A 15,027-nucleotide genomic window follows, 5' to 3' on the forward strand; every position below is an offset into this window, starting at 1 on the left:
GATTCACCCTATTGTTCACGTATCCCTTGTTTGAAGCTCCTTCGAGTCCTTTATGGAAAGATAGGGTTATAAATGAATCATTTGGTGTGTATAACATATATGCATATGTATTGGCTTAATGATTCATGGCTTCAGTTGAGAAACCCTTGACTAGTGTCAACCACACAGAAAACTGCAGGAGTTTCACTTCCTGTTTTGCCAACTTTAAGCATGAAGCAATTGGGTGTGGAAGAAAGAAAGTGTCCTTGAGTGACCTGGAGGCCCAGGCTCAGGTTTTGTCACTTTCCTACTCTGTGGCCTATTGACAAATTTACTTCATTGAACTTCAGCTTTGCCATCAATAAAATGGAAAAAGTAATTATTGATTTGCTACCTCACTCAGCTAATGAGATATTCAAATATGGTTATAGTTTTGTGAATATGTTTCAAGTTGTAAGAGATCACACAAATTTAAGGCATTATAATTGGCATTAATTTTTGCTTATTCCACCCTTCATCCCTCTTAAATCCAGAGGATTTAAAGAGCTACAAAGAGGCTGTCTGAGGCCTGACTTTACTCTTTCTTCTCCTTCTGTTCTATGCATATAATTTCTTTCCCTTCTTGTCCACCTCACCTGCCATTTCTAGAATTTCCATCTGGGAGAGGGAACTGACAGGAAGAAGGCCAATGTCAGCTTTGGATATTTCAGCCCTGAAATACTCCAAGTTGTATGTTGATCTTCCTTCTCAGAGCTTTGTACATTTGCTTGAATAAACACATTTATGCAGAATTCGTATTCAAATACAAATAGAACCACACTTACATGTAGCATGGATATACACAAAATCACACATTTTCAAGCATACTAAGAAATTGATGCATACATCTATAGACAAACAATCATGTATGTATGTTAGTTCCTCACTTATCCACAGTTTCACTTTCCCAGGTTTTGCGGTCAGTTATCGTCTGAAAATAGGTGAGTACAGTACAGTAAGATATTTTGAGAGAGACAGCGAGAAAGAAAGAGATCACATTCACATAACTTTTATTACAATATATTATTGTAACTATTCAATTTTATTATTAGTTGTTGTTAATCTCTTACTGTGCCTAATTCAGAAAATGAACTTTATCTTAGCTATTTATGTATAGGAAAACATATTACATATATGAGGTTTGGTACCATCTGGGGTCTCAGAGACCCACTTGGGGTCTAATAACATATCCACCAAGCATATGAGATAAGGGGAGACTGCTGTACAAGCACAAGAGTAGAGAACCCATCTCAAACAGCCATAGACATCCACTTCAAATGGATGTATTCTTCAAGAAATAGAATCACACTCTCTACTATACAGATATGATCATGGAGACACACACTTTCGAATACATACAGCCCTGATGAGGATACACAGGGAGATGTGCACAAATGCACACATCTACTTTCACTAGTACATGAGACATAGAAACACACCCAGGGATGCTCAATCACCCTAGACCTGCTCAAACCAAACACACTCCGAAACACTCAGTAACAAACACTTCTGAGTGTGGTCATATTTCCAGTTTTGACAACTGAATTTTGTTGTCTTTTCTTTTTTATAACTTCATTCAGATATAATTGATATTATAAAACTGCATATATTTAATATATATAATTTGATGAGTTTAGACATAGTTTCACATACCTGTGAAACCATCACCACAATCAAGGTAATAAATATATCCATCACCTCCAAAAGCTTCTTTGTGTATATATATATGGTAAGAACACTTAACATGAGATCTAACCTCTTAACAAAATGTTAAGTGCATAATACACTATTGTTAATTATAGGAACTCTGCTGTACAGCTGATCTTTAGGGCTAATTCATCTTGCATACTATAATTTTATACCAATTAGACAACTCCCTATTTCTTCATTTCTCCCTTCCTCCTTTTCCCTAGGAACCACTGTCCTATTCTCGCTTCTATGAGTTTGACTATTTTAGAACCTCATATAAGTGAAATCAGGCAGTGTTTGTCTTTCTGTTACTTGCTTATTTTACATAGCATAATGGCCTCCAGTTTTATTCATGTTGTCATAAATCGTAGGATTCCCCCTTTTTTAGGCTGAATAATATCCCATTGTATATGTATGCACATTTTCTTTGTCCATTTATTTTTCAATGGAAATTTGGGTTGTTTCCATAACTTTGGAAACAGTGATTGTGAACAGTGCTGCAATGAACATGGGAGTGTAAATATTTTCTTGAAATTCTGATTTCAATTATTTTGGGTATATATACAGAAGTGAGATTGCTGGATCATATAGTAGTTCTATTTTTAATTTTTGAGAAAACTCCATACTGTTTTTCACAATGGCTACATCATTTTCCACTCCCACCAGCAGTGTAGAAGGGTTCCAATTTCTCTATATCCTTGATGATACTTCATTTTTTTTTTATAGTAGCCACTCTACCTGGTATAAGGTGATATCGCATTGTGGTTTTTATTTTCATTTCCCTGATGACATCCTCATTGTCCTTTTCTTGAATGTTCTGTTTCTGGGGAAGCTGGATGAACATTGCTTTCTGGGAACCTTCTTTATATGAATCCCATTAATTCCAGACACATTGTTTTCTCAGTGATAACATCCACTCTTTCCAAAATGTAGTCAGGGAGCATTGCCCAACAGGAAACAGCAATGTATACTTCCTGCCTTGAATCCCTTCACAAGCAGTTCTCCTGGCAGTGAAGAGGGTACACAGGAGGGATCCCAGCCCTCTATGTCTCTCTGCAGAGATTCAGAGATCCATCAAACATCACTTGTTCTGAAAAAACAAAATAGACTTCTGCTGCAACTCATTTCATGAGGTCACCCCAGGTTTATCAGTCCGTGTTTCTGGAATCAAGAAAAAGTGACCTCCTGAGGTCATCCCACTTCCTTCCTGCCTCTAACCCAAATTGTCCATGATAAAAACAGGAAGCAGAAAATTTCTTCCCCTGTTAAAAAAAGTGCCCCCTTTAAACAAATTATTTCAATGCTGCTTTCAGACTGTCATAACTTAGTAGGCAATAACTTTGCAATGACATCGAGTGACAAAGTGACAGAAGGTACTTTACATACTTCCTTGAAAAATAGTGGTTAAATAAATGTGGATATTTGAAGCAGGTCTCAAACAACCTTATTTATGATATTGGCTTATAGGCAAGACATAAAAAAATGAAAACTTGATATATAAAAATAAAAATTTATCAGGGGTGATTAGTGAAAAAACAGAACATGCTCGAGAAAGACCAGGATGGTTGTGGGCATGTGTTAATCAGGTTTCCTTAGGAATTAGCCACTAGACCTTAACCTCTGTAAGGAGACTGACTTAAAATTGAAGGGGCATCTTGCATCAGGAGCCCACTGAAGTCATCAAGTAGAATTTAAATTGTATTCAATCAAAAAGGAAAAAGTGAACACTCAGTTCAGTCAAAACTACCAAAATGGTTTTATGATGGCTATAACATAATACATAATATAATTTCCATTCAAAAGACTCAGGAGAAGAACAATGTCTCTTTCTGCTTTCTCTGTCTTTATTCAACGTGATGAGGTAAGAGTTGAAATGACTTTCTCTGTCATAGGTTTCTTGGCTGAGTGGGTTGAAACGCCCACCTGGAAGGCTCTGTATTTTAATCTAGCATGTATTCCCTCTGCACTGGAAGCTCCTTGAGATTAGCAACCCCGCATATCTTGTGCACCATGGAATGACTTGCCCTTAGCATAAGGCCTGGCATGTGCCAGCATTTAATACTTATTAACTGAGCGAGTGTTGGGCCCAGCTGGGCAAGAAATGCCTCAGGAGTTTTTTATTTTTCCTCTTCAGATAGTTGTTGCTTCTTGCTAATTGCATCCTGTACCCACTGTTCTTCTGGATTCCACGATCTGCCATCCAGCAGGGCTTTTCTGAGTCGTCTCCAGAAGATGTGCTGCCCCAGGACACTGTCTTCCCACTCCAGGTAAGTGTTCCTGCTGAGAAGGCGGTACAGCTCCACCTGCTGCCTGAGCAGGGTCTTCTCCACCTTCTGCAGGACAATGAAGATTATGCCTGCACGACTGCTCAGAAACTGCCAGGTCTGAGCAATCTCATATTCAAAGATACACCAGCGGCTCTGGATGAAGTGCTGGGACACCACAACAATCACCTTTCGGCTTTTATGGAAACCTTCATGGATGATGTTTGCAGCAATGGCCACACCGGGAATAAAGTCTCTGTAGTGAAGGCAGAGCTGAAAGGGAGGCACCCCTTCTTCTAAATTCTTTACTAGCTCATTCCTTACCCAGTCCTCATCCTGGCTTGAGTAGATAACAAAGGCATCATAGATGTTTTCACCTCTACCATACTTTATGCAGCCAGCAAGAAGCATCAGGTGAAAATAGAACTTATAGACCAGAACTGCTACAACAGATACCACAAGCACACTGAACACAGACACACCAATGATGGTCTTATTCATCTGACAGGTAATATTCAAACTCAGCACCGGCATGCCCTGTTTATCTGAAGGTGTTGCACATTCCATTCGTTCAGCTTCCACCAAGAGCTGCCTCTGCTCCTTGATCCACTGCAGGAAACTCTGGTGTTCACAAGTACAAGCAAAGTCATTCTGAGTAAGATTTAAGAAAGCTAGACTACTTGGAAAACGCTGAGGTTCCTGGTTTTTGGAAGTCATTATGTGATTGAGACTGTAATCGAGAACCTGGAGGGAGGGCAGAGACTTATAAGGAAACATATCCAATGAAAAGAAGTTGTTGTGGCTCATATTTAGTACCTGAAGCTTGTTGAGTGTGTCAAATGCTGTTGGAGACAAATGCTTCAGTTGACACTGAGAGAGGTCCAGGAAGGTCAAGTTTTTCAGATCTGTGAAGATATCTGGAAGGAAGTTTTCCTGGAAAGAATTGCCAGCCATTTTTAAGACTTTGAGACTGAGCAAGCCATCGAAGATGCCATTGAAAGCAACTGTGGTGTGAGTATGAGAAATGTCAAGGTAAATGAGGTTTCTGAGTGATAGGAATACTGAAAATTGACTCATCTGTTTCAAATTGGAATGCTGGAAATCCAGATGTTCTAGTTGTTCTAAGCCCAAGAAGTTTGAACCCATGGTAATAACATCATTGAAGCTCAGATCTAAATACTTTAGGCTGGTTGTCCCAAAATCACTTTGAGAACAGCAACCTTTGAAACTCAAGCCATTTCTACTGAGATCTAGAAACTCAAGGCTTGGTAGATCAACTTCTGAAAAAGCATTCCCACCTTTGTTGGCAGTGAAAGTAAGCCTTTTGAGAGATTCGAGTTCCAATGTGGGAAACTGTTCAAATTTACAGTTAACTAATTCTAAATGTTGCCATCTGAAATTATAAGAAAAGTCTTCTACCCCTTTAATATTCACACTCACCAGGGAAAATGAAGAAACATTTGTCAAACAATTAAATAAGTCAATAATATTATTGAGGTAGTAGTCTAAGTATGTTAATCGGAATTCTTCAATGGTCAAATTGCACAATCCCTCCAGAGCAGATTTGTCAAACTCTTCCAAGTTTCTTTCATTTCTAAATTCTCCCAGAACCAAACGATGGACTTCTAAACCAGCCAGACCTTGAATACAAGTTTTCATTACATTTAAATCATCAAAATTACTTCTCAAAGTCAGCTTACGAAGCCTAATTTCTTTAAATGCACCTGGTTGGATAAAGTTTATAGGGTTCAGGGACAGGTCTAAAGAGAGATTGGGTAGGGGCATTTGATGTAGAACCTGCACGTCTTTGCAATAAATATTTTGAATCTTGTTACTGGAAAGATCCAAGTGCTCTAGATTGGTCAGATTAGAAAAATACTCAGGTAATTTGAAAGACTGGATAAGATTGTGAGCCACATTAAGTTCTTTCAAAGTTTTGAGATGTCCAATGGGGAAGTTCTCTAGAGATGCTAGATTTGTCTCCACAGCCACCAGCTTCTGTAAACTTGATAGTCCAGAAAAGGCTCCCAGGGCTAAACTCTGGATGGGGTTTCCTGTCAATATTAAGGTGGAGAGGTGGCTTAGGCTCTGATATGCCCCATCTTCAATTGTCTGGATTTCACACCTACAGGAATAAAAATACATTGATTATATAACATTTCTGCTGAATAAGAACCTAAAATAGAATATTAATCCTAGTCATCCAGTTCTTCATACGGGATGTGATGGGTCAAAGACATCAAGCAGGACAGATGATGATGGCATGAGCAAATAAGAAGCCCCACAGATTGAGTATTGTCATACTGGCTGCAATGATAGGCTCTTTTTTGTCATGTTAGGCATACATGATAAGCAGAGGAGAAAATCCATAAGAAGGAAATCAGTTAAACGTCAATAATTGACATATATAAAGATTGTGCAGTTGATAAAGCATGTAATAGCCTTGGATCAAGTTTAGCCATTTTCTGTCACACAAAATTGTGATTATACATCTGATTGGTACAGATAATATGGATAGTTGTTAGTTGTTAGCCAAGATAAATGACTAGTAAATATCAATTTCAGAGATAAGAAAAATTACACATAAGTGTCACGGATACTCTTAATGTTTATGAAAAGTGCATACATGATAGCTCGACACTTGAAAGTTGTTGTTATCAGAGGTAAATGTTTGTAACCTGTGATAGGAGCGAGTTTTGTGAAAAAAAGTGAAAATCATGTGCTATAAAGAGTTCACATCCAGAGAACTGTTGTGGACCAAGAGAATCAAAGTAGGCTTCTCTGAGAACACTTAAGTTGAAAATTGAAAGATGAGTAGAAGTTAATGATAAAAGGAGGTGAAGTGAACAGCAAACACAAAAGCCCCAAGGTTGACAGCAAAAAATGACACACAGAGTAATCATGACAAATAGCTTCCATGGTTGGAGTACAGAGATGAAATTGGAGTGTACAATATGGAGTTGTGGAGAAAGAAGATTTCCAATTAGGCAGAGGTTTACCACCCAGCTGAAGGGTTTTGAATTGTATCCCAAGAGAAATGAAAGCCATCCTACATACAATGTTCAGAGACATGTCCTAGAGATAGGGCCTTGATGCAGCCAGCAAACAGCAAGCCATCACGATAAATGATAAATTCCTTTGTCATTGCAGGTGCTTGTCAATTACAACGTACAAATAAGTTCTTTCTTAATCCAGTCTGAATTACATTTACAATATTCCCCACCCATTTTAGCTTCTTCAGGAGTTTCCTAGATAATAAAAGCATTGTGGTCCAAGCTTTTGTTATTTATTGGTAACTAGATAAAGGATAAGCAGTATACTAGAAAGAACACTGGAAGAGTGGACAAAAGAGCTTGGGTTTGGTGCTTCTGCAGTGCTCTCCTACTGGGTGATCTTGAATACCTCTTTTCCTCTCTAGGTTTTAGTTATCACATTTATAAATCAAACAGCTGAACTTGATTATTTTTGCAGTTCTCTCTTTCAATTATATGATTTTTACAGCCCGTCATTCTATCTCTGCATTGCTGTATACATCAGGCAAGAATTAAAGGGTCTTGCTATATCTCTATATCATTACATTGGTGATAGTCACTTTAGAGAAGTAGAGTATTAAGACAAAGAGAACAATTAAGTTGGATTCTGGAGATGTGAACTTAAATCTTTGGTCTGTGGCTAACAAGCAATGATAATGTATATAAGTCATTTAAATTATTCATGCTTCAGTTTCTTCATCTATAAAAAGAAACATACATATATATTATAGATTTCTATGGGGGAAGAAGGCTGCCTGATCTATCACAAAGCATTCTTACAAGACTAGTTGAGTTATTGTATGTGAACACTGTATGAAAAGGCAAAGGATGTCTATTGTGCTATTATTTGTGCTTGCCCTAATTCAGAATCTCCTATGGGCTAGCTAGAAGGGAAGCTAGCCTCTCTATAAGCACAGATTTAAGGTTTCTGGGGTAAGTTTCTTGGGTATCTAGTGGATTGAAGATGAATTACATAACAGACATTGTTTGGTGAAAAACTACTTGTTTGAAAAAAAAAGGGAGGGGGGGAGAGGTGATCTACCTTAATAGAGTATGTGACAAAATTTTCATGCAGAAAACTGAAATTTAGAACATAATGGCATAGATTCAGCTGATAGCCATTATCCTAAGCAAATAAACAAAGGAATAGAAGGCCAAATACCATGGGCTCTCGCTTTATAAGTAGGAGCTAAACATGGGGTACACATGGACATAAAGATGACAAAAATAGACCCTGGGGATTACTAGAGAGGGGATAGAAAGAAAGCAGCAAGGGTTGAAAAACTAACTACTGGGTACTATGCTCAGTACCTGAGCAATGGTATCAACTGTACCCTACACCTCAGTATCACACAATATAACCATGTAAACCCCTGAATAAAAATAAAAGTTGAAATTACTTAAAAAAACGAATGAAATTCTGTAAGAATAATACTTTATGCTTACAAAATATACTTTATAAAAATTTAAATATATACAGCATATTAATATTTATTATCACATTTAATCCAGCAGGATAAGTTGCATCATTTCCATTGATCAGACATGAAAACTAAGACTAAGGGAGATGAAGTAATATGCCTAAGGTTACATGGTTATAAACGTTAGGGGTAAACTTGGCTCCAGTCTTCTGACCCCAACAGGGCTCTATGCACTATACCACTGCCTTTGAATTGTTCCATTACCGCTTTGTTTTATCCTACCTTTATCCAAGTTAGGGTATAATAGGTTGTATGTTCACTCTTTTACAGAAATGTCTGCTCTAAAAAGGATTTTCATATTGTGACCTTAGTCTTTATCAATAATTTCTATAATAAAAAATAAGTAAAATGTTTTGAAATGTTTTACAAACCACTGCAGAGAACATTTCCATTATCTAGTTCGATTTGCAAATAAGGCCCCGATGATGAAAACCCTTTTAGAATTTTGTTCCCTTAAAATATCATGATGACAGTTTCACCTGCCACAACAAACGATATACTTCCCTGCATCAGAAAAGAAAATCTTAGCCACTATTCCCTGCCCACAGCAGATGTTTTCCTTTAATCTTGACATCTTTCTCCTTGGATTACTTGTCTTTTCCTAATTCCCTATCCTCTACCCTACTTTTAATATTCTAGACATTGTTTGAATCTTATGCAGTTTATGAAATCTTTCTTGACTACCCGCCACAGAGAAGTCCCTCTTCTGAAAAATACAATTTGTTACCTTTAGTTTAGATATAGTTTATCACCTATTGTTATATATTGCTATATTTATATCAGCTTCAAGATCCAAAAAATCGTAATTAAAATGTGTTGAAAATATGCTATGTACCCAGGACCATACCCAGGACTTTAAGGTATCAACTCTTTCAAGAAGATATGCCTCCTTAACAACAGGGGCTATGTGTTATATATCAATATATGCCTGTCTTCTTGCAGAGTGTACAACATATAGTAAGTAGTCAATAAATAGCCACTTATGAAAGAATTTAAGCTAATTTTCTCTCCTGTCTTAAAAGAAAACCTAAAAATTAGAATTTCTCTTAGAAGCTGTCTTAGCCAACTGCCTATTTCACAGATGAGAAAATTGAGACCTGAAGAATAGAGGTAGCATGGTCAAGGTTATATAGTTAATAAGACATCTGTTGTATGAATGAATAAGTGAATGCAGATGAGACTCCACCAAGCAAGCTTTCCACTCCAATGATGAAATGATAGGACAATGAACATCTCACCTTGTGCAGTATGTAAAAGTGCATTCATTACCTGGATAAATCCAGCACCTGCAGTTCTGGAAAACGGAGGAAGCTATAGCTGCCTAAATGCCTCAGGGGATTAAAGCTCAGGTCCAGGTTCTTGGTTGAGAAGGGGATGTTGTCGGGGATTTTGTAGAAATTCAGCTCCATGCATTGATAAGTAATGTTAGGAACCACCTGCAATGATTACACACAAAATGAAGTGTCTTTACTGCATAGTCTCCCAACTCCCCTCTCCTAGACCAGAGATGGTGCGGGGGCGGGGAGGCTCTTTTTGTGCAAGCACAAAATTCAGTCGACATTTTTTCATCCATCTGTCCATTCTTCCATCCATCTATCCATCCATCCATCCGCTCAATTCATACTTATAAAATGTCTTAATCTAGATTAGAAAGTAAAGAGCAAATACTATGTGCTCAGCATTCTAACCTCTGTGATAAAATGACAGCATTTAGCAAGAAGCAATGGAATCAAGGGGTGAAGGGCTGAGGCTCCGGAGTCTGAAAGCTCTGGGTTTCATGCCAGCAATTCCGTGTGGTTTAGGGCAAAGTCTTTTAAAACAAAACACAACAAAACAAACAAAAGAAAAACCTCAGTGAGCCTCATTTTACCAGATGTAAAATGTAGGTATTAAAATATCCAATATTGTGCTTGCTGCAGTAGCACATATACTAAACTTGGAAGCATACAAAAAAGATTAGCATGGCCCCTGCACAAGGATCACACACAAATCCATGACACGTTCCATATTTTCATGATCTATGCAGCAAATCACCATGGCACACATTTACCTATGTAACAAACCTGAATGCTCTGCACATGTACCACTGAACTTAAAATAAAAGTTGGAAATACAAAAACTAAATAAAATATCCAGTATCATTCTAAATACCCCACATCATCGGGGAGACTCTCTGGCAGTCAAGATGTCCAGACCTTCCTTAGTCACGGCCCGGATTTTGACAGCTGCATTATTTTTCTTGGCTCATTGACCCCTGTTGTAGAAATAGGGGGAAATCTTTAGAGTGCATGGATTCCCATGGTGGAACCTAGTAAATAAGGTCAAGTGCTTTATGCTGTCTTCGTTCTTACGCTGCTTTCTAGCCTACTTTCCCACATTTTTTGTAAGCCTAATTCTCTAACGCTCCCATCTAATTTCCGAACGCTCTCATTTTCTCTGACAAAATTCCTTGCAGAAGCCAGCTAATTGTAGTTTTCTGTTGTTTGAAACCAGGAGAATCTGTTTGAAGGATTAAATGAGATAAGGTGTTTAAAGAGCTTATTTAAAAGCCCACTGCAGTATAAGTGATCAATAGATGTTAACATTAATTATTATTATCTATTATTAATCCCTTACCATATGCCAGCATAGCTCTTGTTTGTTGTATACTTTCATTTAATCTTCAAATAAGCATTTTAAAGATGAGGAAAATGGAAATTCAAAGAGATGAAGTAATATGGGCAAAGTCAGAGTTCAAACACGCAGATCTTCATTTGTATGTCTGCTTAAATGTTACAAGCCATGGAGCCTCAAAGACAGTACTGCCTAATAGAAACAGAGCCAGGCACTCTTTCTTTGCCCTCTTTTATTCCCTTTCACAGGATGCACCACCATCTAACATTATGTTGTCTATGTGATTGTTGCCATCGGATTGTTCATCTCCTGTACTCCATTGCAAGTTTCAATGGATTTGCCCACTGCTTTGTCTCCGGCACTTAGAATGGTGTCTGGCAAATGGTTGATGCTCAATAAATATTTGCTGAATCAATAACTGATTGAATAACTGATTAAATGAAGGTTTACTTAAGTCCACATTGTAGACATTTTCTGCCAAGCGCTGTGGGCATTACAAAGAAAAATACGATGTGGCTCCAGACTTCAATGGACTCACAGTCTAGAGTAAGAGTTTAGATAGGAGCAAAGCTAATACTGTCTCAAGGGGCCATAAAATAGGCTTAGAAAATTTGTCCTGTGGTTCAGAGAAAGCAGAGATCAAGTCCGTATTCAGGAAAGGCTTCCCAGAAAAGGAAGATTTTAAAGTGGGTCTCGGAAGATGAGTAAGGTTTAGATATGTGGAAAGGGGAAGAAAATCATGTCGTAAGGAGAGGATAACATGAACATGGAAAGAGTGGAAAACAAACTTAGATTAGCTGGTGAGTGGTAGGAGTGGTGAAACCTAAGTAAGAGGGCAAACCAGATCAGGAGGGCCTCAGACTTTGTCCTGCGGCAATTATTTCAATTATTTATCACATATAAATTTAGTGGCTACTGTGTGCTGACCACTGGAAATATAGTGGTCCTTGCCAATTCCGTTACAAAGGAAGAGAGAGAAAATAAACAAACAAAAATATAAAATGTTGTGCTCCGGAAAAAAAAAAATAAAGCAATAAAAGGGAATTTGAGGCAAATAAGTGAGGCTGGAGAGCTCTACATGGGGCAATCAAGGAAGACTGCCCTGAGGAGGGGACATGTAAGCAGAAATCTGGAGTGATTAAACCATGAAAATGACCAGGGCTGCACTGACCAATACGGTAGTCACTTGCCATACACAGTTATTAAACACAAGAAACGTGAATAGTCTAAATTGAGATGCATGGTAAATGTAAAATATATACTAAATTCCAGATTTAGTACCAAACAAGGAATGTAACATATCAGTAATAGGTAAATATATATTAAAATTTTAAACATTATTTTAAATATGCTAAGTGAAATAAAAATATTAAATTCACTTGTTTCTTTTTTTAATGAGGCTACTAAAAACTTTAAAAGTACATATGTGGTTCACATAATATTGCCATTGAATAGCACTGATCTAGCATTCTGGGTAGAAGAAATAGCCAGTGCAAAGGCCCTGTGGTAGAAACCTGTCCTAATGGCAATGGAGAGTTATCAAAAGTTTTTAAGGAGATAATTTGTTAGATCAAAGCTTAAGGAAAAATAATAACAACAAATGCAAATACATAACAAACAAGAACGTGCAGAATGAATTAAAGGAAGAAGACTGGAATCAGGAAAGCAGTCACTGTGTAAGAGTCAACACCAGGGGAAATGAGGGCCTGCCGTACAGTGGCAAGAAGGGGATGGGCAGGTATGGACAGGCTTCAGGGACTTACAGGAAATCGTACATGGGGAAAAGAAGAAGTCAAGGTTGGCTGTGGTTTTATCTCGCAGTGAGCCTAATTAGAAAATCTATCTCCACTAACCTAACAGCAGAGGGATACAGAGAAGAAGACAAGGAGGAGGACTATGGGCGGGGAATTGAGGGAAGGGATGGCTTTGAGATAATGAATTAGTCTTTGCTAAATATTACTTGATTTTCTCCCATATCCTCAACTTCAGGACTGCAGCTGGCTTTGCCTCTCTTGAGTTTCTGACCCTGCCTCACTGTAAATCATTTTCTTAGCTGTTCGGCTCTACTATGGGTTTCTAAAGCAACTGTGAAGTCTGTGCAGGGGAAAAACAAAAAAGATCCACCATGAATAAGATTATCAACCAGCTGATTGGTATTTCACCAAGAAACAAACTGTTGCAATAGCTGATATTATACATATTTCCCTCTAGCTTTTTTCTTCTCTCTCTCTTCTTTCCTTCTTCATTCTCTTATTTTTTTCATCCTCTGGATTAAACTATATGACTGCATACAGAAAGTCTTAGAAAGTTCTTTCTGTAGAGACACACACACAAAAGCCATCTTCTTCCTGAGATTGACAGGAGCAGGGGGACTGCTTGAAGCTGAGTGTAAAGACCACCGGTGGGAAGAAATGACACTGAAGCAGTCTGTTTTTTCTCTGGTGAAGAAGGTATTATAATTCTCTTATAGATGCGAAAGCTAGTCTCAGACAGGTTTGATAATTTTTTCACACAGCCACAAGGTAGCAGAGCAGGGACCTTACGCAGATCTACGTAACCTAATGCACTCAAAATCTCCAAATGGAACAAACCTGTTAGCACTCAAAATCTCCAAATGGAACAAACCCCCATTGGCTGCCTTTAGTGCCCTTTAACAATGAATTACTTGATCTCGAGTCTTTAAGGTAATTTAACTCTTTTTTGCAAAAATAAACCAGGGCACACAGTGAGAAGTTCTGGGCAGAAGTGAGGGAGAGTTCAGAGGTGCTGACTCCAGCCACATACCTCCACGCAGGGCTCCCAGCTTTCTGGTCTCACGCAGGAGAGGAAGGCCATGGCTGGGATCAGAGTCCCAGCCAGGCGCAAGGCAGACGTCATCCTGGCATCATCCTCACTGCTTCTGTGAGCGACAGTGGCCCTGTGAACGCGTGGCTCGCTATCACCGTTTCACCGGGCAGTTTCTGAGGCACTGGTGTCTTCTCTTCCTCAAGCCGGTGCCCCACAGCAATTGGTACATTCAAAGCAGTTCTGGGCTAAAGGGTGAGAGGAAGTGAAAGTTGCAACCTTAGCATTCTGGACTTTTGTTTGTCTAATAGTTATCTCTTTTGTCACAGGAGAGGAAGTTAGAAGGAGAAGAAGAAAACGCCTGCAGACCAGTGGCTAAACAAACAGCAAGAGGAAGCTAGTTGGCTTTTATCCCAGGAAGTCACCTGACCTCTGTCTGGGCTTGGCGAATTTAGGAAAACCATCAGATGCTGTTAAAATAGCCCTTGCAACTCTCTAGGATGATGGTGATTTTCCAGTTTTGTTTCAGCTGTGGAAACACTATTTGTATTAGTTTGCTGGGGCTGCCATAATGAATTACTACAGACTGGGTGGCTTAAACCACAGAGATTTATTTTCTCACAATTCTAGAGGCTTCCAGTCTGAACTCAAGATGTCAGCAACTGTGTCTAAATTCTAATCTCCCCTTCTTATAAGGACACCAGTTATGTTGGATGAGGGCCCACCATAATGACCTCATTCTACCTTACATACCTCTTTCAAGGCTTTCTCTCCATATATGGTCATAATCTGAGGTAGGGGGTTTAGGACCTCAATATATAAGTTTTTGCAAGGATGCAATTTGGTCCACCTCTTCTTGTGAAGAAACTCACATACAAAACTGAAAATAAAGCTCCAGTGAAACACTGAAAAGTACAAGAAGATTGGGAAAAGTCTGGGACTTCAGAATTGAATATACTGAAGTTCAGATCTCAGCGGGGTGACTCATGGCCTCGAGGCATTGGTCAAGTCACGTAAACTACTAAGTTTTACTTTCTTTCTTTTTTTCCCCCCATTTTCCTTGTTATGGTAAAATCACATAACATAACATGACATGACATAACATAACATAAAATGTATTACCTTGACCATTTGTATGCGTACAAT

General features: G+C 38.4%; 1 protein-coding gene across 2 annotated transcripts; it reads right to left on the minus strand.

Moving 5' to 3' along the window:
* Positions 1–1,011: 1,011 nt before the first annotated feature.
* On the minus strand, positions 1,012–14,274 carry TLR4 (toll-like receptor 4). 2 transcript variants are annotated; one of them, XM_011973282.1, is made up of 4 exons: positions 13,882–14,274; positions 10,173–10,294; positions 9,754–9,920; positions 1,012–6,096 (listed from the first exon to the last, which is right to left on the minus strand). In XM_011973282.1, the coding sequence occupies exons 3-4, from the start codon at positions 9,891–9,893 to the stop codon at positions 3,825–3,827; spliced, it is 2,412 nt and encodes an 803-aa protein (XP_011828672.1). In that variant the 5' UTR covers positions 9,894–9,920; positions 10,173–10,294; positions 13,882–14,274; the 3' UTR covers positions 1,012–3,824. The 2 variants fall into 2 exon arrangements, with proteins under 2 accessions (XP_011828672.1, XP_011828671.1); XM_011973281.1 differs by lacking the exon at positions 10,173–10,294 and having other exon boundaries at positions 13,882–14,264.
* Between the last annotated feature and the right edge of the window lie 753 nt (positions 14,275–15,027).

Source organism: Mandrillus leucophaeus, unplaced genomic scaffold, assembly GCF_000951045.1.
Source record: "Mandrillus leucophaeus isolate KB7577 unplaced genomic scaffold, Mleu.le_1.0 Scaffold1369, whole genome shotgun sequence".
In the NCBI taxonomy this organism is placed as follows: Eukaryota; Metazoa; Chordata; class Mammalia; order Primates; family Cercopithecidae; genus Mandrillus; species Mandrillus leucophaeus.